Genomic DNA, 26,513 nt, shown 5'->3' on the forward strand with positions numbered 1-26,513 from the left:
CTCACCCTATATTGTAACAGTCATCAAAGTATTCAAGATTATCACATGACTTTGCTCGTCTTATTGATTTTAATTCCAAGAACAACTAAAATATTTTGTTCGTAGAAGAAAGAAAAGGCAACCTGTGTGTCTACTAACACCACAAACACATGCACAACTGTAGATCCAGGAAAGTACATTGGTCCACGAGCCTCACTCAGACAGACACATCACAGTACCTGTATCCATCTTCAAGATGGAAAGTAGGGGAAATGTTTGTTGGGTTTTGAATTGCACAACCAGAAATAGCAAATAAAGCAGAGACCATGGTAACATTCAATAATTATTTAGAATTTGTTGAGGGAAAGGAGAATGAAGAGATGCCGAAACAGGCCAGGTTACACGGGCTTTCTTGTGTGAAGGATAAACATCAGCATAAATTGGTTGTATCTGTGCTGCAATTTCTGTGAGATCTCCGAGAGGACCACTGCAGTCCAAGCCCAACCACACTCAATATACAGATCCTCTGCTAACCTCATACCCAACCTTTGACTCAAGCGCCGTCTCACTTTGTCAGGGCACTGGCTCAAGGTTGACAATTCTGACACAAAACTTAATCGTTTGCTATGACAGTTCTTTGCCTTTGTTTAAAGTTTACTTATTAGCGTTACAAGTAGGCTTACATTAACACTGCAATGAAGTTACTGTGAAAATACCCTCATGGCCACAGTCCTCCGATGCCTGTTCAGGTCCACTGAGGGAGAATTTTTAGCATGGCAATGCACCTAACCAGCATGTCTTTCAGACTGTGGGAGGAAACCAAAGCACCCGGATGAAACCAACGCAGACACGGGGAGAACATGCAGTCGCCGCACAGACAGTGACCCAAGCCAGGAATCGAACCCAGGTCCCTGGCACTGTGAGGTAGCAGTGTTAACCACTGGGCCACCATGTGATGCAGTAGTTGAGCCCCATCTCCAATGACACTGTAGATGGGAAGTGAAGACAAAGTGTAATCTTCAGATCCAAGGAGGTTAGAGGATGAGCGTAATGTTCATCTGTCCTTACTTTGGATGAATACTTTGATTTGATATTATTCATAACTAAATAGCCAAATAGTAGCTTGGGGAGCAGGGAAATAGAGCTAGTTGAAGCACAACCATTTTTCTGCAGTACAGGCTCAGGAACTGGGAGACATAAAACTGAGATACTACAGTGCCACAACACTGCATGAGAGCATAATTAAGAGTTTACAGAGGCAGCTTCTATTATAAATGTGCATACAAGAATTTATAATAGAAAAGTCTGAGACAAGAAATGCATGCTGATGTAAGATCTTTAATATTTATGTATATCCCACTTTGATGAACTGTCATCCATTGCATGTTCATCACGCTCAAATATTCTGATTGCATACTTTAGTTCAGAAGCAGATGAGTCACGCAGATGATACGTTTTTTTTCCCTGCTTTGCTTGATATATTAGATTTCACTTTGGACAAAATCCAGGTGCAAATTTTACCCGCAATGGCATTGGTATTAGAAGTGCTTTTTACCCCTTCAAACTTCTGCTCTAACTCATTCGCATATCTTTGAATGTGAAGTTAACCCTGAAACAGGACAAGCAGGCAATGTTTTAGGATTTAATAGTGTTTAAAAGTATGATATATGAGAATGGTAACTTTGCGAAGGTTGATTAATACAATTGAAAATTGGGTTATTACACAAAATAAGCCTTTTTAGACAGTCTAGTCCACCACCTTTGAGAAGCCCAATCCTAAATGACTGAAAATGACTTAGAGACAATATACAAACCCATTTGCAAGTGATACTGATGTACAGTTGTGAGTTTCTTATACATTCAAATGCTTTTAAAACATACTGATTGGATTTCTTGCACCCAAAAAACCCAGTTTGCTTTTTAAAGCCTCCTCAAAAGCCTATAAACAAGCTATATCAACTCACCAGTAAAATTAATGCATTTTGGAGCAAGGTGACTGATGCACTATCAATCAAGCAAAGACTAGTTTGTATGCAAGAACAAATAGGCTTTTATTAGCAAAAGACTTGGAGCACACCTATGCCGATGAACTGGTCCAGAGACTGAGGCAGGGGGTGGGGAGCTGTCACCTTTATACCTGGACCAGGGGGGGAGGAGTCCCAGGCAGGGCCGGCAGGGGCATGTCCAGGCATGTCACACACACAGGCAATAAGCTAACAGTGGTTTACCACAGTGACCATCTTGTGCAATGCTTTTTAGACTATCCAAAAGTCTGTGAAAATTCGATTTGAGGTGAACCTAACTTTGGAGTGAGGGGTGCACAGACAAGAGACAACTACACCTGTCTGAGATGTAGATTGAGTGAGCAGTTGGGAATCTGATTCAGGTGGTAAGTTCTGGTCAGCTCTTCTTAAGTTTAAATTACTTTCAAACATTGTTAGTTGAATAGCCTAGTTAAAGACAGAGCTGCCTGGATTGGCTGTTATCTGTCAATCAGCTGAAAGTAGTTGGTGATAATAACGGTCCAAGAAAACTGAGCTAACCAGTGAATGAGACATAGGGTAGGATTTTCTGGCCCTTCCCGGTGGTAGAGTCTTCCAGTCCTACCAAAGGCAACCCCCACCCCGCGGTGTGGTCCCCGATGGTGTGGCCGGCAAGCAACACAAATGGCCATTGACTTCAACAGGATTGGAAGATCCCGTTGGTGGCCAATAGCAAACCACTGCCATTGTCGGAAATGTCCAAGTGGGGAACCAACAAAAGAGAATTTGAGGAGTTAGGGGCCAAATTAAAATGCAGAACATCAAAGGTAACCATCTCTTAATAATTACCCGAGCCATGTGCAAACTGGCATTGGGTCAACTAGACATAGAATTAAATGCATGGCTCCAACAGTGGTGCAGGAATGAGAGGTTTTGATTCACTGGCATTTGATGAACACTGGCATCACTATTCAGGGAAGAGTGAGTCCATTGGGATGGACTCCACTTGAATTTAGCTGGGACCAGTATCTTGGCCAACCTTATAACCAGGGCTTTTAAACTAACAGAATTAGGGGAGGATCTGGATTAAGGGAGATTTAGAAATCCAAAGAGAAAGGTCAAGGCATCAGAACAGTATAACAATGTGGGTAAAGACAAGCGGAGAAAGAACAGGGTTTAACAAAATTTGTACATAGCAGAGAATTGAAATTAAAAATTGAATTTGTTATTTTTGAATATAGTGAAGAATCCACAATAAGACAGATAAACTAGTGGCACAAATATGGATAAATGATTTATATTGAATCGTCATTAAAGAAAGACGGTTTCAAAGCGATCAAGGGTGTTTTTTTTCACGGTTTTTTTCTTCTCTGAGAGGCTCAAGGTCTGGCATGAAAACTGATTTGTGTTGCTGTGGAGCCTGACACTTTCAAATAAAATTCACTCAGGGAGCTGGTATTAGTATTTTAGCACATGTAAAGGATTGGTCAATGGATAGAAAGGAGAGAGCGGACATTGATGAGCTTTTTCAAGTTGATGATCAGTAAATAGTGGAATGCCTCAAGGATACGATTCCAAGACGGGATTCCAAGGCGGGATTCCAAGACGGGATTCTATGATCAGTGCCAGAGCCTCAGGTATTTACAATTTACATCAGTGACTAAGATGAAGAGACAGAAAGTAATATATCTAAGTTTGATGACGATACCAAGCTAGGTGGGAAGGTAAGCTGTGGGGAGAATACAAAGAGGCTGCAGAGATACAGACAGATTAAGTCAGTGGACAACAAGTTGGCAGATGTACTATAATGTAGAGAAGTGTGACATTATTCACTTTGGTCGTAAGAATAGAAAAGCAGAATTTTATTTTAAAGTTGTGAAACTTACAAGTGTTAATGTTCAAAAGGATTTGGGCATTTTTGTACAAGGAATGTAGAATGTTTGCGTGCAGGTGCAGCAAGCAATTAAGAAGGCAAATGGAATGTTGGTCTTTATTGCAAGTGGTTTGGAGCACAGGAATAAATAGGTCTTGGCAGAGTTGTACAGGGTTTTGGTAAGATCGCATCTGGAATACTGTGTGCATTTTGATCACCACTTTTGAGAAAATATATACTTGCATTGGAGGCCTTACAATGAAGTTTCACTTGATTGGTCCCTGGGATGAGGCAGTGATGAGAGGTTGAGTAAATTAAACTTATATTCTCTGAAGTTTAGAATAATGAGAGGTGGCCTCACTGAAACCTATAAAATCTCTTGAGGTGGTTTGATAAGGTAGAAATTGATAAGATGTTTCCACTGGTTTGGGAATCTAAAACATGGTGGAACAGTATCAGGATAGAGGGTCAATATTTCAGGACTGAGATGAGGAGAAATTATTTCACTCAGGATTGTGGATCTTTAGAATTCTCTACTTCAGAGGATTGTGGATGCTCCATCATTGGATAAATGTAAGGCAGGGATAGCCTCGCAGGGAATTAAAGGATATGGGGAATGGGTGGGAAAATGAAATGAAGCCCAAGCTCAGCCACTGAATGGCAGAGCAGGCTTGACAAACCATATGGACTACTCCTACTACTATTTCTTGTGCTTCAGGTTCTCTGATCTTGTGCTGAAAAGCCAACACGATCAAATGAAAGTGATTAAAAATGTTCCTATATATTTGTCAGTGCCAAGTATACCACCAAAATACATATTAGAAATAAATAAAGATAATCATAAACGTTAGAAATCCATTTTCATCACAAACCTACTCCATCTGTGGAGGTGGAGCTGAGGAAACGTTATATTCCCTTAAAGGCAAAGATGACACAGCCTTTTGCTGCAGTTGCTATCTCTTTCAGTGTTTTCTGCAGACTGCCAAGGTCTTTTTGGGTCTTCAGATAAAAACTTGTTATCTCCGGCCTGTTTCAGTCACATGACCACTCAGAGTGGCTGAGCTGAAAGCCAGTGCCATAAAATGGACAAAATGGGTGAGTTCATTTTTACTCAGGAAAATTGATTTATGACCAGCCCTTATTGTTAGGGATCGAACTCAGAGACATGGAGTTTCGATCTGTGTTTTGGATAAATCCCCAAACAATAGCAAGTGAGAATTCTACATTCTAGATTGCATTTGCCTTGACATGCTCATTCCACAAGAAGGCCCCCAACCAGAGCAATGCAATTAGAAACTTTCCAGAAGCTTCAATCGTCTGTGTTGAAGTTGCAAAGGTCACCTGCCCCTTGGCAACTATTTTAACAGCTCATCAGTATCCATTTTAAATAAAAGACAGCTCCAAAAACTCTATACAAACACAGAGCCCATAATGAAACTTACAAACATGGCATGCCTTTACAGGGCATAACACATCTCCACCATAATGGTAACAAATAAGATCTTAATGATATATATATTTTTACATTGCTTTCAAGGTAGCAAGAGAAATATGAACATGTGTAATTACACTCATTTTTGCATCCCATAAAAATTTATACTGTAATTGTCTAACAGTTTTTTTTATTTTCCAAGTTCAGTTTTCTCACCATCTGTTTTTTTTTGGGATGAGGCTCCAGTGTAATTGAATTTCTTCAGGTTTTGCTTCAAGAAGACTTGCATTCAGAAGTTTATTGCCTTCTAGTCTGGCTTCCATTTTTAAAATTCCCAGTTATGTTTTGCCCAGCGGACAGAGGCAACTAATTGGGCATTCTCAATCTTAGTGACAAAGAAGTCCGCTGGCTCCCCACACTTATTGTTGGAGGTGAGGAGTTGTAAACATAGGTATTACTACTGGCTTTTTGTTAAGCTGTGACTCTTCACAGCTAAATGATATTTGGTGTCAAGTGATAATGTCAAAAAACTTTATGGTCCATCGCTGGCTGTTTTGAAGGTTGGAGGAGGGTGGGTGGCTTGTAAAATGCAATGAGTGGCCTGCCCATTGCCTACGCACCCACCCTGATCTGCCTCCATTTAATGGAAGGTGGTGGAGAAGGTGGGCATTTCTTTGAACTTATTATTAGCCACTTGCATGCCTCTCTGTGCACCCCACCACCATTTTACCCGTGGCAAAGGAAGGATCATGTGAGAAGACCAGCATAATCCAGCGAGGACCCCACGCCCCCTTCTTCCGTCGGGAAAAAGATACCCAAGTCTTCCCTGCTGCTGAATGGACCTACCTCATATTAAGTTGATCTTTCTCTACACCTTAGTTATGACTGGAACACTACATTCTGCACTCTCTCCTTTACTTTTCCCCTATGTACTCTATGTACGGTATGCTTTGTCGTCTGTATAGTACAGAAGAAACAATACTTTTCACTGTATATCAATACACGTGACGATAATAAATCAAATCAGCAGCTTTTACAGGGTGAGCTGGTGTCAGGCAAGTAGGGGGACCTCCTCTCTTCCCCTACCCCCCCCCCCCCCCCCCCCCCGCCTACTTCATCCTGCTCGATGAGGTGTGTCAGCCAGTTTGCCCTGGATTACCTTAAGTTTAGCCTCCAGCAGTGGCCACCGCTCAAACCTGCCACTTCTGGGTCGGCAGGGCCCAGAAATGGATCAGTTGGCAGCTATCTAAGGCAGGTTTCTTCCAGAGGTGGGGGTTGGAGGTGTGGGGGAGTCTCACTCTTTACCAACTGAATGTTAACTGTTTGCGGAGCAACTGATATCGAGAGGGATGCATTTCTCATCAACACTAGGGGTGATAGATTGGAAAAATCCACCATTCGGAAAATCCTGCCCTGTATGAATTATACATCTTAAGCTCAATTGTATTTTCAGAAGACTTTTCAATATGAATATGAGAAATAATAAAATGGCTCACAATGGCACTAAAACTCATGTTGTTGCAAAAATTGTCTTAGACAGTTGAAATGTCAACCGTTTACATGATCCATATTTCAAAGCACAATCATTCTCAAATAGATGTGTAGATGTGTCAGTTAAAATTGTTCCAGGAAAATCTTGTATGCACTTGATTTTGAGAATTCTATTCACTGCTGAAATACTTATTTTCCACTAACTGCTTTGTTTGCTATCACTGCTTCACAATTACTTATCAAAGTATATTTTGTTAAAAGCAGCAAGTGGCTCTGAAGCTTTTAGGCAATAATTCAACATCCGTTAGTCTGACAACATCAATTAAACTGCACACACAAGTTATACCACATTTCATAGTGTTGAATCCACTGGACAGTATGCAATTGTTACGATGAATATACACTGAGTAATTGAAATTCTTCGAATAAATGTCTTACATTTGCTTGAACAATGACATGGTAACGTGTTTTCTCTTCATAATTTAGCCTTTTCCTTAAAACCACAGCTCCCGATAATGTGAGCGGAATACCAAAGGTCCGACTGGATTCCTAGGAACACAAAGACAAAAATCAACATTTTAATTTTCCTCCTGTCAAATATTATTCAATGGCATCAACAACAAATTAGATCAATGCATTCTATCTTAACATTTCACAAAATATGATTCGATCACCTCACAACTTAAGGTATGTAAAGTAACAGGTAAAGTCACCAAGGTCACAGGTGATCATAGGCTGCTCTCCCCTTTGTGGGGGAGAGCTGACTGGTGGCGATTTAATCTGAGGATCACCACACCTCAGGTGAGGGGCAAGGTTGAGAAGATGGGACCTTCATGAATAACCTCGGCTGCTACGGGAATTGAACACCGCCAGTTTTCTATTTGCTTAATGAGTGGTTTAATTAACTCTAAAATACACCATTCTACCAATCCAAAATCAAGAATACCTTGTTCATTAACTTTTGATATAGTACGGCAATCTTTTCTGAAAGCTCCAGAACAAAAACCAGGGGCAGGATTTTCCAGCCGTGCTCGTCCGAAAACTGAAAAATCATGCACGAGGTCAACAGACCTGAGGGGTCTGCCCCCCCACCCCCCCCCCCCGCCCACTACAATTCCTGTGGCAGGCGGGACGGGAAAATTCCCCCCCCCCTCCCCCTCCCCCCAATGCCTTTTTTCACAATCAACCAGCCAATTGCTTAAAAAAATAAAGATGGATATTTATAACCAGGGCGTTGAACATGTCCCATAGTAATGGCTGGATGCCTTAATCATCTTTTCAAAAATTTATTTCTATCTAAAAAAAAGACTCATATTCATAGCATTAGCAAAAAAATAACTAATTTGAAATGACTTGGCGCCAGATATAAAACTATAAAAATTATATTTCTTCATTAATACTTAAAATGAATATAGTCCACACAATTCTTCAAACGGATTTGTATTTAAGTTCTGAAAATAAAGAGACAGTGGTCAGATTTCAAGCCTGCAAAGCTGGTTCTCTGCCAGACACTGCTTGGAGTTGAGTTGAGAGAAAAATCAGCTCAAAGAAAGATTTTAAAAGTGAAAACTTAATGCCTGGCAAATAATGTTTGAAGGCAATCACTTGGATTTCCTTGGGGGTTTTTGCATGACCGTCCATGGTAACTTCAGTGCAAGATCAGCACAAACCATTTTCGTGCATCCGCACAAGTTTTCTCCCAAGCTGGGAGACGATGCCCAATGAAATTCCAGTTGAAATTCAGCAAATATAGATAGTAGTTTCGGGCACTGGCTTTCGATTCTCTTGGTAGCTAAGAACTATTTTGAGACGTGACCCTGGCAGCTGACACTGAATCCTGCAGGATAGGGGGTGACCATTCGGCCCATCAGGCCTGTGCCAGTTCTCGGAAAGAGCTATTGAATTAGCCCCTCTTCCCCACTCATTTCCTCATATGTCTGCAATGTTTCCCTTTCAAATATAGGTAAAATTGTCTTTTGAAAGTTGCTATTGAAAATCTGTTTCCATCGATCTTTCAGGAGTCCATTTCAGGTCACAACAGTCTGCTGTATAAACAATTGATTCTTCATTTTGCTTTTGGTTCTTTTGCCAATTATTTTAAATCTGTATCAGTCCTTCTGCCAGTAGAAATAGCTTCCCTGCATCTATGCCATCAAAAGAACTTTGAATCTGGAATGCCTCTATCAAATTGCCCTTGACCTTTTCTGATGTAAAGAGAGCAATCTCAGCTTCTTTCATCTGTCCGTGCAACTGAAGCCACTCAACTACTCTACCATCTCTGCTCCCTCTCTATAATTTCTATGCTTCTTGTAGTGTAATGCCCAGGATTAGATACAACATTCAACTAATACTGAAGCAGTGTTTTATAAAAGTTAATAATTCAGCGAACACTGTACCTGTGATTGTGACATCCACCACTGAATCACAACTATCACGGTGCAGGAGGAGGCCATTTGGCCCATTGTGTCTGCACCAACTCCCCAACTGAGAGTCTGACTTCGTGCCATTCCCCTGCCTTTTCCTGCACATTGTTTTTATTCAAATAACCATCCAATGTCCTCTTGAATTAAATTGAGGGAAGACTAACTACAACAACATTCGGCAGGATCTGGAGCGAGTAGATAGGGGAAGGCTGTTGGAGGGTAAATCAACATCCGACATGTGGGAGTCTTTCAAATGTCAGTTGATTGGAATTCAGGACTGGCATGAGCCTGTGAGGATGAAGGATAAATGTGGCAAGTATTGGGAACCCTGGAAAACGAGGGATATTATGAGCCTTGTCAAAAAATAAAAGGAAGTATTCATAAGGTCTAAAAGGCTTAGGACAGATGAAGCCCTTGAAGAATATAAAAAACATAGGAAAGAACCTAAGGAAGGAGTTAGGAGGGCTAAAAGGGGTCATGAAAAGTCCTTGGCAAACAGGATTAAGGAAAATCCTAAGGCATTTTATACATATGTAAAGAGCAAGATGGTAGCCAGGGAAAGGGTTGGTCCACTCAAGGGTAGTGGAGGGAATCTATGCATGGAACCAGAGGAAATGGGCAAGATACTAAATTAATACTTTGCCTCAGTATTCAGTAAGGAGAGGGCCTTGATGGATGAGGAGCCTAGGCTAGGGTGTGTAGATATTCTGGGTCATGTCAATATCAAAGAGGAGGAGGTATTGTGCGTCTTCAAAAGCATTAAAGTAGCTAAGTCCCCGGGGCCTGATGGGATCTACCCCAGAATACTGAAGGAGGCAAGGGCAGAAATTGCTGGGGCCTTGACAGAAATCTTTGTATCTTCATTGGCTGCAGGTGAAGTTCCAGAGGACTGGAGGATAGCCAATGTTGTTCCATTTTTTCAGAAGGGCAGCAGGGATAATCCAGGAAATTATAGGCCAGTGAGCCTTACGTCAGTGGGAGGGAAATTATTGGAAAAGATTCTTAGGGACAGGATTTACTCACATTTGGAAACAAATGGACTTATTAGTGATAGACAGCATGGTTTTGTGAAGGGGAGCTCATGCCTCACTAACTTGATTGAGGAAGTGACAAAGATGATAGATGAGGGAAAGGCAGTGGATGTTGAATACATGGACTTCAGTAAAGCCTTTGACAAGGTACCTCATGGTAGACTGGTGCGAAAGGTGAAGTCACATGGGATCAAAGAAGAGCTGGCAAGATGGATACAGAACTGCTTTGGCCATAGAAGACAAAGGTAGCAGTAGAGGGCTGCTTTTCTGAATGGAAGGCTGTGTATGTGGTGTTCACAGTAAGAAGTCTCACAACACCAGGTTAAAGTCCAACAGGTTTATTTGGTAGCAAAAGCCACTAGCTTTCGGAGCGCTGCTCCTTCAAAGCCAGTGGCTTTTGCTACCAAATAAACCTGTTGGACTTTAACCTGGTGTTGTGAGACGTCTTACTGTTTTTACCCCAGTCCAACGCCGGCATCTCCACATTATGCGGTGTTCCACAGGGATCAGTTCTGGGACCTTTATTATTCGGAGCATATATAAATGATTTGGAGGAAAATGTAGTTGGTCTGATTAGTAAGTTCGCAGATGACACAAAAATTGGTGGATCGTGAAGAGGATTGTCAGAGGATATAGCACGATATTGATTGGTTGGAGACTTGGGCAGCAAAATGGCAGATGGAGTTTAGTCCAGACAAGTGTGAAATAATGCATTTTGGAAGGTCCAATGCATGTAGGAATTATACAGTAAATGGTAGAACCCTTGGGAGTATTGACAGGCAGAGAGATGTGGGCGTACGTGTCCACCAATCACTGAAAGTGGCAATGCAGGTGGATAAGGTAGTCAAGAAAACATACGGCCATGCTTACCTTCATCAGTCGTGGCATTGAGTATAAAAATTGGCAGGTCATTCTGCAGCTGTACAGAATCTTGGTTAGGCCTCATATAGAATACGGTGTACAATTCTGGTCGCCACACTACCAGAAGGATGTGGATGCTTTGGGGAGGTTACAGAAGAGGTTTACCAAGATGTTGCCTGGTCTGGTGGGCATTAGCTATGAGGAGAGGTTGAATAAACTCAGTTTGTTCTCATTGGAACAATGGAGGTGGAGGGGTGACCTGATAGAGGTCTACAAGATTATGAGTGACATGGACAGAGTGGATAGTCAGATGGTCTTTCCTAGGGTAGAAAAGTCAAGTACTGGGGGACATAGGTTTAAGGTGCATGGGGAAAAGTTCAGAGGAGATGTGCGAGGCAAGTTTTTTTACACAGAGGGAAGTGAATGTCTGGAATGTGCTGCTTTGGGAGGTGGTGGGCGCAGGTACGATAGCGGCATTTAAGGGACAACTGGATGAATACATGAATAGGATGGGAATGAAGGATACGGACTCCGTAATGCATACGGTTTTAGTTTAGGCAGGCATCATGATTGGCGCAGGCTTGGAGGGCTGAAAGGCCTGTGCCTGTGCTGTGTTATTCTTTGTTCTTTGAATGCCTCAATTGAACCTGCCTCCACCACACTTACAGGCAAAACATTCCAACCCCGAACCACTTGCTGTGTGAGTTTTTCTCATGTCACATTTGCTTCTTCTGCAAATCTGTGCACTCTTGATCTTTTTACAAGCGGGAACAATTTCTCCCTATCTACTCCATCCAGCCCACTCATGATTTTGAACATCTCTATCAAGTCTCCTCTCAGCCTTCATCACTCCATAGAGAACAGTCTCAATCTCTCCAACCTATCCTCATAACTGAAGTTTCTCATCCCTGGAACCATTCCTGTAAACCTCTTCTGCACTCTCTCCAATGCATTCACATTCTTATGTAGCACTGGGAACTGTGTACAGTACTCCAGCAGAGGTCTAACTAGTGTCTTGTATTAGCTCAGCATAACCTCTTTGCTCCTTGTGGTGAACCATCGTTGGTTCCCACCAGGTAGTACTGAGCCAGGGTCTGGCCAGTACTATGAGTCTGTATATATGTTGCTGTTGGGGTTAGGGTTAGGTTGTTCTACTTGTTACTGTTGGGGTTAGGGTTGGGCTGTTCTACCTGTATTATAGTTATTATGGTACATCCCAGTCGGGCTCCGCCTCCTGGGAGAGGTATAAAGGTCACTGCTCTGTCTGGGACCTTTCAGTCTGGGATCGTGTATTATATATGGTAGCTTCATTGTAATAGTAAATAAATGCCTTTATTTCCTTGAGCATCTCTAGCCTCGTGAGTTATATCGCGCATCAATTTTATTTACTATTAATTGAACTCTCGTCGTTAAAAAAAAAGGAAAACGATACAGAGAGTATGGAGCAAATGTTAAAACCCGAACATCTTACGCTGGGCCCACGTGCGGCGGGCGCCTCTAACACCTTCGACCACTGGTTGAAATGTTTTCAGGACTACCTCGCAGCCTCCGCAGCGGTCACCACAGACGACGACCGACTCTGGGTCCTCCACGCGAGGGTAAGCGACGCTGTATATTTAGCGATCCGTGCGGCCACCGACTACAAAGGGGCCCTCGAGCTTCTTAAGAAGTGCTACATTAAACCGCCAAACGAGATGCATGCTCAATATCTTTTAGCCACTCGACGACGGCAGCCCGGCGAAACGACGGAACAGTACGCGTGCGAGCTTCTACAGCTAGCCAGGGGCTGTAACTGCAAAGCAGTGTCGGCAGACCAGAACATGAATGACCTCGCTCAAGATGCGTTTGTGGCGGGAATTGGATCATCTTATATCTGACTCTGACTGTTGGAGCAAGGCAATCTCGATCTCACTAAGTCGATAGAACTAGCGGATACGTTGGAGATGGCCTCCAAAAGCCTAGTGTTGTATCCCGAAGACCACGTGGAGACAGCGTGGCAGGAGCAGTCGCAGATCCGACCTCGTCCCTCGGGTCCGAAAAGCTGCGTGATGGCGTGCCCACACTCGGGCCTGACGACGGCAGCAGCTCCAGGCGGCCCGCGGTGTTACTTCTGTGGGGGAGTGAAGCACACTCGGCAGCGATGTCCCGCTAAAACGGTGTTGTGCTACGCCTGCGGCAAGAAGGGGCATTATTCGGAGGTATGTCGATCCAAACTTACTTCCAGGAACAGCAATGCGGCCTGCGACTCCCCGGAGCCGGGTTCCTCATCGTCGGCATCGTCGAGGGTTTCTTCCACGTGCGAGGCCAGGACGTCGCCATTACAGACGACGGAGTCGCAAGAGACGCACGACCACCAGGGGTCGCTGATTTTGGCGCCATCGCCCACGTGCGACCTATGGGAGCAGCCATTTTGGTCGGCACCAACCACGAACGACCAGCAGGGGTCATCTTCATCCATCTCAGCTGCCTGCAGTGGCGCTCACGAACCAACGGTGGCGCGATCATCCTGGACCAGGCAAAGCCTCACAGACTCGACAAGTCCATGATGGACATACAGGTAAACAAACGCTTGATTTATTGTCTGTTTGACAGCGGGAGCACGGAGAGTTTTATTCACCCAGACGCTGTGAAGCGGTGTGGCCTCCAGATCCAACCTGTCAAGCAGACGATTTCGACGGCATCAAGGTCCCGGTCTGTCACCGTGCTAGGAAGTTGCATGGTAAATTTAACGGTGCAGGGCACGGTTTACGAGAGCTTAAAGCTCCTGGTGTTACCGCATCTTTGCGCGCCAATACTCCTCGGACTAAATTTCATGGTCCACTTGAAGACTGTAACCCGACAGTACGGTGGGCCACTCCCTCCGCTTTCAGTGGGAGAACAGCAGCCTCCAAATTGCCCAACGCGCTCCGCCTGTAGCCTCTCGACGCTGAAGATTACCACACCCTCACTATTCCAGAATCTTGTGCCAGGCTGCAAGCCCATCGCGACTAAGAGTAGGCGTTACAGCACTGAGGATCGGATCTTCATTCGATCTGAGGTTCAGCGGCACCTCAAGGAAGGGATCATACAATCTAGCGCTAGTCCTTGGAGAGTGCAGGTCGTGGTGGTCAAGAGTGGGAACAAACCCCGGATGGTCATTGACTATAGTCAGACCATTAATAGATACACGCAGCTGGATGCGTATCCCCTCCCGCGCATATCTGACATGGTCAATCAGATTGCGCAGTACCGGGTGTTCTCCACCATCGACCTAAAGTCTGCCTACCACCAGCTCCCCATTCGCCCAGAGGACCGACAATACACGGCTTTTGAGGCGGATGGTCGCTTGTACCATTTTCTAAGGGTTCCTTTTGGTGTCACCAATGGGGTCTCGGTCTTCCAGCGTGCTATGGACCGAATGGTGGACCATAACGGACTGTGGGCTACCTTCCCGTACCTGGATAACGTCACCATCTGCGGCCATGACCAGCAGGACCACGATACCAATCTCCTTAAATTCCTACGCACTGCATCTCGCCTGAATCTGACCTACAACAGGGAGAAGTGTGTATTTCGTACGCGCCGCCGAGCCATCCTCGGATACGTGGTGGAAAACGGGGTCATCGGCCCTGATCCAGACCGTATGCATCCCCTCCTTGAACTTCCCCTGCCCACTAGCGCAAAGGCACTGAGAAGATGCTTAGGCTTCTTCTCTTAATATGCACAGTGGGTTCCCAATTACGCGGACAAAGCCCGTCTGCTCATCAAGTCTACCTCTTTTCCCCTAGTACCAGAGGCTCGTTTGGCCTTTGATAAACTAAAAGCCGACATCGCGAAAGCCACGATGCACGCTGTCGATGAGTCCATCCCCTTTCAGGTGGAGAGTGATGCATCTGATTTTGCCCTGGCCGTCACACTTAACCAGGCGGGCAGGCCCGTCGCCTTTTTTTCTCGCACCCTCCAAGGCCCCGAAATTCGACATTCAGCGGTGGAAAAGGAGGCCCAGGCCATTGTGGAGGCCGTCCGGCATTGGCGCCATTACTTGGCGGGAAAACGGTTCATCCTGATCACGGACCAGCGGTCCGTGGCGTTCATGTTCAATAACACGTTACGGGGCAAGATCAAGAACGATAAGATCTTGAGGTGGAGAATCGAACTCTCCACCTATAATTACGACATCATGTATCGTCCAGGGAAACTCAACGAGCCCTCGGATGCCCTGTCGCGTGGAACATGCGCCAGCATGCAGGAGGACTGTTTGCAGGCTCTCCACAATGACCTCTGCCATCCAGGGGTCACTCGGCTCTACCACTTCGTAAAAGCCCGGAATCTACCCTACTCGGTGGAGGATGTCAGGTCCATAACTAGAAGCTGCCGGGTATGCGCGGAATGCAAACCGCACTTTTACCGACCTGACAGGGCACAACTCGTTAAGGCCCCTCGTCCCTTCGAAAGACTGAGTGTGGACTTTAAGGGCCCCCTTCCCTCGACAGATCGGAATGTGTACTTCCTCAACATCATTGATGAGTACTCGAGATTCCCTTTTGTCATTCCCTGCTCTGATACAACCGCTGCCACGGTTATCAAGGCATTTTGTGATCTTTTCACCCTGTTCGGGTACCCCTGCTACATCCACAGCGATAGGGGCTCGTCGTTCATGAGCGATGACTTGAGGCAATACCTGCTCTCATACGGGATTGCCTCTAGTAGAACCACGAGCTACAACCCTAGGGGTAACGGACAGGTGGAACGTGAGAATGCTACAGTCTGGAAGGCTGTCTTACTGGCGTTGAAGTCAAAAAGCCCTCCAGTCTCCCGTTGGCAAGAGGTGCTCCCTGATGCGCTCCACTCCATACGCTCACTCCTGTGTACGGCAACCAACGCTACTCCCCATGAGAGGCTGTTTTCATTCCCTAGGAAGTCTTCCTCTGGGACCTCATTACCGTCTTGGTTGGCGTACTCAGGACCTGGCCTCCTGCGGCGACATGTTAGGGACCGCAAGTCCGACCCTTTGGTTGAACAGGTCCATCTCCTCCACGCCAACCCTCAGTATGCCTATGTGGCATACCCTGACGGGCGAGAGGACACGGTCTCGATTCGAGACCTGGCGCCAGCAGGGGACTTGGAAACCCCTGTCGCTCCCATACCTCCTGTTAGAGATCCCCAACTATTGTTTCCCCTCCTGACACGGCGCGGGCAGCATCGGGACCATCACTTAACCCTTTTACTCCCGTGTACAGCTTGCCTGAGTCCAGGAGATGGTCGCCACTTCAAGGCGTGTCTGAACTCAACGGATTGTCATCACCTTGGGGTCAACCGGCCCGTGAGACAGTGGAGGAGCCGTTGGACATCGCCTTGGGGAGAACGCCACCGCGAGTGCCTACTCCGGTGTCATCGCCGGTGTTGAGGAGGTCACAACGACGGTGCGGTCCCCCTGACCGTCTGAACTTATAGACTGATGACAAATTATTCTGTGTTTTTTTGTACCCCGCCGGCCTTTGTCTTCAAAGGAGGGGTGAATGTGGTGAACCATCGTTGGTTCCCACCAGGTAGTACTGAGCCAGGGTCTGGCCAGTACTATGAGTCTGTATATATGTTGCTGTTGGGGTTAGGGTTGGGTTGTTCTACTTGTTACTGTTGGGGTTAGGGTTGGGCTGTTCTACCTGTATTATAGTTATTATGGTACATCCCAGTCGGGCTCCGCCTCCTGGGAGAGGTATAAAGGTCACTGCTCTGTCTGGGACCCCTCAGTCTGGGATCGTGTTCTATATATGGTAGCTTCATTGTAATAGTAAATAAAAGCCTTTATTTCCTTGAGCATCTCTAGCCTCGTGAGTTATATCGCGCGTCACTCCTGTCCTCTATGCCCCTATTAATAAAGCCCAGAATACTATGGGACGAATTTCTCCGTTTCGCCCACCACAGGAATTGTAGCGGGCGAGAGGCTGACCATGGAAAGGTCCGTTAATCTCAGGTGGGATTTTCCGGTTTAGGGGCAAACGCAGTTGGAAAATCCCACCCAATATGTTTTATTAACTGCTCTCTCCACCTATCCTGTCACCTTCAATGATCTACGCACATATACACCCAGGTCGCTCAGCTCCTGCACCCCTTTAAGAATTTTACCCCTTATTTTATATTTTCCCTCCATGTTCTTCTAATGAAACTTCATCACCTCACACTTCACCACAGTGAACTTCATCTGCCAACATTCCTACTTATTGTATAATGCCAGCAGAGGCTTGTGCCAGTCAGGACAACAACCAGCAACTTGAGTTGCCCACTGTTCTAGCAAGCTGTAAATAGCAGCAATTTGTGGCTGGTGGTAGAGGTGCTGGCTAATGCTTCTCCTAGATTTGTGGCCCTGATATCCTTATTTCCTCTTGAAGAATGTGCATCATGGATCTGCCCTAAACCCATTTCACTCACTTGACTATTTGGGGCCGTTAGGCCTCATTTCAGTCAGGATACGGGCATGTAAACAAGTCGCTGCAGAGTTGAGAAAACCGGAAATCCTGATATCGGGGTCCTCCATCCTTAAACCTACCTCAACCACATCAATAGCCTTGTTATAGGTGTGTGCTTATTGGTTTTGTTTACGTACAAAGTCACAAGAAATTCTAACTTACATCAATGAGTCATGCAAACTTGGTCCCAAAGTTGTGCTGTGCAGTTTCCAACCAGATATCTGACTTCACCTGCAAGCATATATTTGGAGAACATAAACAAACCCACTATTTAATACATACCGGATCATTTGGATTATACTGAATAACATATTCAATTTGTCCATTAGGACCATCATCTATGTCAGTGGCTCCATTTCTTCCAGAGAAACCAGTGAAGATAGTTGTCCCAACTGGTGTCAACTAAAAAAAAGAGGAAAAAACAAAATCACAAGATTAACAATTCATATTAAAATTAAATTCTGCATACCAAATATTTTCTGATAATATAAAACATAAATAGGGATATGTCTGAACGGCATTGCCAGGCAAGGACATATTGTAAAATATTAACCATCTCTAAATCTGGAGATTTGAAAGTGCTTGCGCATACCCAAATTTATTCTATTTCATATATAGAAACAGCATCAATCCAGGAATCTAAATAACCATCATGCTATTTGGCATAGATTTTGAACACATCCAGGATCTCTGAACTGGGCATCCATGAGGCACTGTGGGCCACCAGCAGCAACACAGAATTGTATTCATCTACAATCTATAAATTCATGGCTCAATATACTGCCCAGTCTACCGCTACCATCAAAACCGGGATGGCCAACCCTGGTTCAAAGTAGAGTGGAGGAGGGCCTGAGCAGCACCAGGCATATCTAAAAATGAGATGTCAACCTGGTGAGGCTACATCACAGAAACCTTAGAAGCATCAACATACAGAGGGATCTTGGTGTACATGTCCACAGTTCCCTGCAAGTGGCAAACAAGTGGATGAGGCGGTCAAAAAGGCATACGGCATGCTTGCTTTCATCTGTCGGGGCCATAGGGTATAAAAATTGGCAAGTCATGTTGCAGGTGTATAGAACTTTAGTTAGGCCACATTTGGAATACTGCGTACAGTTCTGGTCACCAGACTACCAGAAGGATGTGAAGACTTTGGAGAGGGTACCAAAAAGGTTTAACAGGCTGTTGCCTGGTTTGGAGGGTATTAGCTATGAGGAGAGATTGGACAAACTTGATTTGTTTTCACTTGAATGTAGGAGACTGAGGGATTGGGGGGGGGGGGGGGGGGGGGGGGGGGGGGGGGCGGTCAGGGCTGGCCCGGGAATTGCTGTGGGGGCCGCGATCGAGCCGTGGGGTTGGGGGGGGGGGGGGGGGGGAGACTGGAGGGGCAACACTCCGGTGGTCCCAGGCTGGTCAGCGATCGGGCAGAGTTCCACAACTGTCAAACTCCGGTACGAATAAGCCCCACCCCGCCACCCCCCGTATTTTTAATGAGATTCACGACCGGGACCTCTGCAGTGCACAGGGTGCGGAGATTCAGGTGAGAAGCTGAACTGACAAAACAGTTGGCATTTAGAACAGTTTTCCCACCAATTCTGCGCTTTTGGGAGAATCGCCCCCTATATTGCCACTGTTCCTTCACTGTCGTCGAGTTAAAATTCTGGAACTCCCTTCCTAACAGCAGTGTTGGTGTGCCTACACAACATGGACTGCAACAGTTCACAACCACCTTGCCACGGGCAATTAGGGATGGGTAATAAATGCTGTCCTAGCCATCAAAGCTCAAATCCAATTAAAGAATAAATAAAACCATTATGTTCATATATTTTACCACTTGCATAGCTTGGTCCGAGAAAGCCCAAGGTCTAACAATTATGCAGCTTGGAAAGTAATGTTCCTGTTATGACTGCACATGAAAGAAAGTCAACCTTGATGAACATCTCATCCTGAAGTGCTTGCTGATGAAAAATAATATCAGCAAGTTGACAGGTATATCACTCCAGAATGACCCAAGGAAGAAGTGACTGATAAATTTTAGATTAGGAACGATGCAGTCCTGAATGGAACAAGTCACTGTGCTAAGATTCTGAAACCTGTTGTTCATTCAGAAAGACAGATCTGATGCACGTGTCTTCTAAGTAAACAGAACATGTTCGAACCAATTTTCTTTGAACATCTTGTGTGTTTCACTGACATTTTCAATGCTCTATGTATTCTCAAATCTGAATGCTATCCTATCTACAGGACATGGTTGCCTTCAACCACATAGGTAGTTTCATGCTGGCAATACAACCAGTAAGTCAACATCGGGCGCTTCAATGGAAATAGTGACTACAGAAATCAATTCGCAAAAAAGTACAAGGTGAATGGAGAAAACAAAACTGGAGCATATCCTGGAGGTGCTAGCCAGCTTCATAATATTCAAGTTTACATCCTAGCCTGACTCTGTCTCAAAGGCAAATGATTCTATTTGAGCATGCAATAATTGTGCTGCCACAAATTTCTTCAGAGTTTTCATCTGAAAACTTACCCCCTTCACTTTTCAATTGAATAGAAGTGGAATGCATAAGCTCACATCACAAGATCATGCGCCACAAGCAACATGCAACTGAGACGTTGGAGATGTCAAATTAAATAAAGGAGCGCAGGATTAGTCCAAGAGACGTAGATAAAGTGTTTGAGCGATGCAAGGGGCAGACATCTGTTGAGCAGAGGTCTCTCCTAGTTACTGGCTGCAGCATTTAGGGATTCGGACCTCGCAGGCTGTGTTTGCAAACAGAGACTGCACTTTGATCAGGATTACCTAAATAAATCATTTGACATTGCAAAACACACACTGCAATTTCAGGGGACATGCTGGCCACCTAGACCTATGCAGTCATTAACACTTGTCTGTACTGCAATCTGTCATAGGCTGCATGACATGGCCAGTCACATTTTCCATTACACATTGTACAGTACAATTATTTTACCTGATTCAGAAAATCAGAAACTGACAAATAGATATCATTCAATCATAACACTACAAGACAGAAAAAATTGAGATAAGAAAATAGCTATTCCTGTATGTCTTCTTTAAGTTCCAGAACTACTTTGAAAACATCAGCTATGACAGCCCATCACATGAATCTACCTCCTCTCTGCCCTGTACTTTCTGGAGCTGGTGCCTTGTTCTTGTTTCTGGGCTCCTACACTACCAGAATTTGTGATTGATTGTTGTCGTCACCCTTGGTAAGGTTCTTCAAAGAGTCAAGGTTTGGAGTATTGTGTGGAGTTTTACTTACCTGAGGAAAGATGCCCTTGCTATAGAGGGAGTACAGCGAAGGTTTACCAGGCAGATTCCTGGGATTTTATATTAATTCAATAATGGACATGGGTGTCACTGGCTGACCAGCATTTATTGCCCATGAAGAGACCACTTAAGGGCCTTAATGGAGCAAGCTTGGGCTTCCTGTCCAAAGCCCAGCTCAGCCCATTGTAAAACATGTATGGGTCAGAGTGAGTGGGATCCCAGAGCAAATCCCACCGATGCAATTTCATGCTCCCCACCCTATCTCCACCGTCTCAAAATCTGGTGGGGGTGGGGGGATAAAATTCAGACCACTAAGAATAAGACTGTTACATATCACCAAGATCTTTCTTTGATTATTTTTTACTTCAAAAGGTTTCAAAGTTGAACAGTTTTACTCCCAGCCCTGAACTGCAATAAATATTCATGATAACAAAATGTTTTGCATTAATCTAATTTCATTTGAATCAATAATAGTGGAGGGGAAAAAAAAGCTTTGAAAAGCCAAGGGTCAAAACCTTTGTATGCCTCAGTTTACTTGCAGATATTGCATTTTCATCTGAAAGGAGTTACCAAAGAGAAGCACTTGCATCAGAAAGTCAGCAAAAGGAAATCGCAGATTGTCTTTTCATGGAGACTTAGCCTGCATTACATTTTTGGCTTGCAATTTAGTGCTGAGATTAACAGCTCTGGGCTGGGATAATGTCTGTCACTATTTAATTTAATACTAGCTGACTGGAGACAGACTCAAGTAGGAAAGAGTCACCAGCTGACAGTAACTTCACTTTCATCCTTCAAGGGGTTTAACTAGTTTTCCATGTTTCTGATGTTCTCCCTGTGGACAAGGTTTTCTGAATGAGAAGGCACTGGAGGAAGCACTTATGGAGGCCACAGAGGAAGTAGTGGATTGGATCTCAAACAATGAGGAGACGGAATACAGGAAAGAAACAGAGAATCTGGGGAAATGGTGCGACGGCAATCATCTCTCCCTCTGTCAGTAAAACGGAGGAGATAGTCATTGTGACATATTGTGTGCGGCCAGTGTCTACAATCATTAAGAGAGACTTCAGACCTTTTTGGAACAAGGAAGTTATTTATTGAATTGAGAAATTTAGGTACAAGAGATTTATGCAGCACAAAGGCTGCAGTGAGGCAGAGCTCCAGTTCTACATGCTTACAGAACATTCTGCTGAGAGAGTACTCCACTCTCTGTTGTGAACACTCACTCTCGATTTCCATGGTGGGTCCCACAAGTCAAGTGACCCTCTATTGCTGTATGTCTTAAAGAGACAGACATCACGTATACAACAGTCATCGACAAATGTCGTGGAGGACATGCCCCTGTCCACATCAATGGTGATGAAGTGGAAATGGTCGAGAGCTTCAAGTTTTTAGATGTCCAGATCACCAACAACCTGTCCTGGTCCCTCCACACTATAGTTAAGAAAGCCCACCAATGCCTTTAATTTCCCAGGCTAAGTAAATTCGGCATGTCCGCTACGACTCTCACCAATTTTTACAGATGCACCATAGAAAAAGTATCCTTTCCGCTTGTATCACAGCTTGGTATGGCTCCTGCTCTGATCAGTACCACAAGAAAATACAAAGGGTTGTGAACGTCCATTTCACAAACCAGCTTCCCATCCATTGTCTACACTTAATGCTGCCTTGGAAAAGCAGCCAGCACATTCAAGGACTTCACACACCCCGGACATACTCTCTTTTACCTTCTTCCGTCGGGAAAAAGATACAAAAGTTTGAGCTCACGTATCAATTGACTCAAGAACAGTTCCTTCCCTGCTGCCATCAGAATTTTGAATGGACCTATCATATATTATGCTGATATTTCTCTACACCCTATCTGTAACTGCAACACTATATTCTGCACCCTCTTCTTTCCTTCTCCCCTATGTACTTTATGAATGGTATGTTTTGTCTGTATAGCGTGGAAGAAACAATACTTTTCACTGTATCTCAATACATGGCACAATAATAAATCAAATCAAATCCGTGGTCAGCACTTTCATAAATGTTATCCCACAAATAATTGCATCAAAAAGACAAAACTCAAATCAGTGAAAACAGTAATTTCAATTAAACTTGTATCTACGAAACACCTTTCACAACCTCTCAGGGTATCTCAAAGTGCTTATAATCAATGAAGTACTTTTGAAGTGTTGTCACTGTTGTAATGTAGGACAATTACAAAGGAAAGAAAAAAAACTATGATAATTGCTATGGATGAGACTCACATATGGGTATGGTTTGGAATAAATCATGAGTGAGCATGAATAAATTAATCTTGAAGGAACACAGTTCCTCTGATTACTCTATATTGCATATCACTTGCGAGTAACTCACCTTGTAACTCCCCAAAGCCTGCCCACCATCTACAAGGCACAAGTCAATAGTGTGTTGGAATATTCTCCAATTGCCTGGATTAGTGCAGTTCCAATAATAATCAAGAAGCACGACACCATCCAGGACAAAGTAGCCCGCTTGATTGGCACCCCATCCACAAACAGTCACTCCTTCCATCACCCATGCATAGTGGCAGTAGTGTGTACCACTGACCAGATGCACTGCAGGAACTCATCAAGGCTCCCGAGACAGCACCCATGACCACTCCATCTAGAAGGACAAGAGTAGCAGGTACATCGGAACACCACGAGTTCCCCTCCAAGACACTCATCATCTTGACTTGGAAGTATGTCATCGTTTCTTCACTGTCCAGCTTAAATTCTGGAATTCCCTTCCTAACAGCACTGTGGGTGTGCCTACACAAAATGAACTGCAGCAGTTCAAGAAGGCAACTCAACACTACCTTCTCAAAGGAAATTAGGGATGAGCAATAAACATTGACCTAGCCAATGATATCTACATCCCTTGAATGAATAAAAAATTCAATTCATGGTATACGAAGATTCACCAACCTAAATCGTGCAGCTGAAAATTAATACATATACCATCCTTCTATGTCTATTCTTTTTATATATGTATAAAAAATAAGAATTGATGAGGGATGCCAAGTGTCTTGATTTATTTTGCATTTGTAAATCATTTTGTTGGCTCCAATGTGCAAAATTATGAATTTGGTGCATAGTTAATCAACATTGGCATCCAACTTGAATAGCACAGACCAAGAGGATGGAAAAATTAGACTCTTCATGAATCAGCATGCTGAAAGTCTTTGAAACAGAGTGGGATTTTCAACTGATGGTCCCAGCCAAATCGGCAGAACCATTAGAGGGTTGGAAATCCAATGACAGCTGTGGTGGGCTTCACAGTGCTTTCTTAACTGTGGCACGACATTAGCATCTCACCTCCATGTTTCCCAGCCAACCTGAGACAGCGGGCACGAGAACATGTTAGATCTCCCAAAGGAAATATTTTGAATTGAAGAGATTTTTGCAGGGGTCAGAATGGCTGAACTGCACATGAATATTTGAGGCGGAAACAACCACAGAGACAGAGAGCAGACTGGGAAAGGCTCCTGCTCTGAAATTTGACCTGTCTGAAAGATGGGAGGGGGAGGATATCTTCTCCAACCAAGCATGCCTAGCTGGAAGTGGCTGAGCAGAAGTATGGTCTGAACAACCCTGAAGACAGAGAGCCAAGAGGATCCAGGATCTCTGCACGGTGGTTAAGGTGAGCGGTCTCACATTATCAGGTACCAAGTTACACAATTTGACTTTTCCAGCACTCCTTTGAACCTCACGCCTTGCAGTTGCATTTATTTCACTCTCTCTAGGCACCTCACTTCCATCCAAACACACTCATTCATTCTATTAGCCACTTGCATAGTCACCTTCCACAAAAGTAGGCCTTCCATGCTATCCACACAAGCCATTTTCCGCATTCATAACTCTCTATATTCCCTGGGAAAAGGGAGCAGATAACCTCAGGGAGAGATTATAGACCCGGCTTGGCATTTTGAGGTTGCGGTCCTCCAGTAACAGGCATCGTAATGACCAATAAGAATTAGGAACACTGTAGGCCATTCGGCCCCTCAGACATACTTCACCATTCAATAATTTTGTGCTTGATCTGATCATAGTTTCAACTCCACTTTCTGTCTCCGCCCCCAGATCCCTTGACTCCCAAAAATCTGTCTAATTTCATCCTTGAATATATTCAATGGCCCAGCCACAGTTTGACATTTCCAGCACTGCTTAGATCACCACACCTTGCAGTTGAAACGTGGGAAAATAGGTAACCCCCTTGACGGATGGTCTCTGGAGATTCCAAAGATTAACAACCCACTGAGGGAAAATATATACTCATCCCCATCTTAAATGGGAGACCTCTTATTCTGAAACTGTGCGCTTAGTTCTGAAATAAAACAGTAAAGTCGCCATAGTCCCAGACAACCATAGGAAGTGACTGGTGGCGATTTAACCTGAGGATCACCATACTTCAGGCAAGGTTGAGAGACAGGCCTTCATGAATTACCACAGCCAATACAGAAATTGAAGCCGCGCTGTTGACGTCGCTCTGCATCACGAACCAGCTATCCACCAACTGAGCTGACCAACCCCCAGTTCTAGATTAGTCCCAAAAGGAAAAACATCCTCTTAACATCTACTCTGTCATGTTTCGGAATTTTATACGATCCGATAAGATTACCTCTCACTCTTTTGAATGCCAATGTTTATGGACACAAACTCATGCTTAGACAGCCCTTCATCCAAGAACCACATTCTCTTGTCTTCAATGAAAGCAAAACTCCCCTCAAATAAGGAGATGGAAACTATATGCAGTACCCTATGTGTGGTTTCACCAATGTACAGTTGTAACAAGACATCTCTACTTTTATAATCCATCCCTCTTGCAATAAAGCTCAACATCTGCCTTCCCAATGTCTTGCTGTGTCTGTGTGCTAACTTTTTCATGTATGAGGACACCCAGATCCTTCTGTAGCACAGCATTCTGTAGCATATTTTCACTTAAGTAATGTTTATTTTTCTATGCTTCCTTTCAAGATAAATAACTTCACATTTACCCACATAAGAACATAAGAAATAGGAGCAGGAGTAGGCCATCTGGCCCTTCGAGCCTGCCCCGCCATTCAACAAGATCATGGCTAATCTGAAGTGAATCAGTTCCACTTACCCGCCTGCTCCCCATATCCCCTAATTCCCTTATCGATCAGAAAACTATCTACCCGTGATTTAAACATATTCAACGAGGAAGCCTCCACCACTTCAATGGGCAGAGAATTCCAGAGATTCACTACCCTCTGAGAGAAGAAGTTCCCCCTCAACTCTGTTCTGAACCGCCCCCCCCTTATTTTGAGGCTGTGCCCTCTAGTTCTGGTTTCCCTTCTAAGTGGAAAGAATCTCTCCACCTCTACGCTATCCAGCCCCTTCATTATCTTATATGTCTCTATAAGATCACCCCTCATCCTTCTAAACTCCAACGAGTACAGACCCAATCTGTTTAATCTCTCCTCATAAGCTACACCCCTCATCTCCGGTATCAACCTGGTGAACCTTCTCTGCACTCCCCCCAAGGCCAATATATCCTTTCGCAAATAAGGGGACCAAAACTGCACACAGTACTCCAGTTGCGGCCTCACCAGTGCCTTGTACAGTTGCAGCAAGACCTCCCTGCTTTTATATTCTATCCCCCTCGCGATAAAGGCCAACATTCCATTCGCCTTCTTGATCACCTGCTGCACCTGCAGACTGAGTTTCTGCGATTCGTGCA

At 44.4% G+C, this 26,513-nt stretch overlaps 1 protein-coding gene across 1 annotated transcript in view; it reads right to left on the reverse strand.

The window, feature by feature from the left end:
* Positions 1-26,513, reverse strand: part of pcdh15b (protocadherin-related 15b) — a 655,691-nt gene that overhangs the window by 496,234 nt on the left and 132,944 nt on the right. Inside the window, exons 5-6 of the mRNA XM_078222925.1 lie at positions 17,801-17,920; positions 7,196-7,306 (exon numbers count right to left, since the gene is read on the reverse strand). Of these exons, the coding sequence (XP_078079051.1) occupies positions 7,196-7,306; positions 17,801-17,920 (231 nt within the window). The remainder of the gene's footprint in view (positions 1-7,195; positions 7,307-17,800; positions 17,921-26,513) is intronic.

Source organism: Mustelus asterias, chromosome 11, assembly GCF_964213995.1.
Source record: "Mustelus asterias chromosome 11, sMusAst1.hap1.1, whole genome shotgun sequence".
Taxonomy (NCBI): Eukaryota; Metazoa; Chordata; class Chondrichthyes; order Carcharhiniformes; family Triakidae; genus Mustelus; species Mustelus asterias.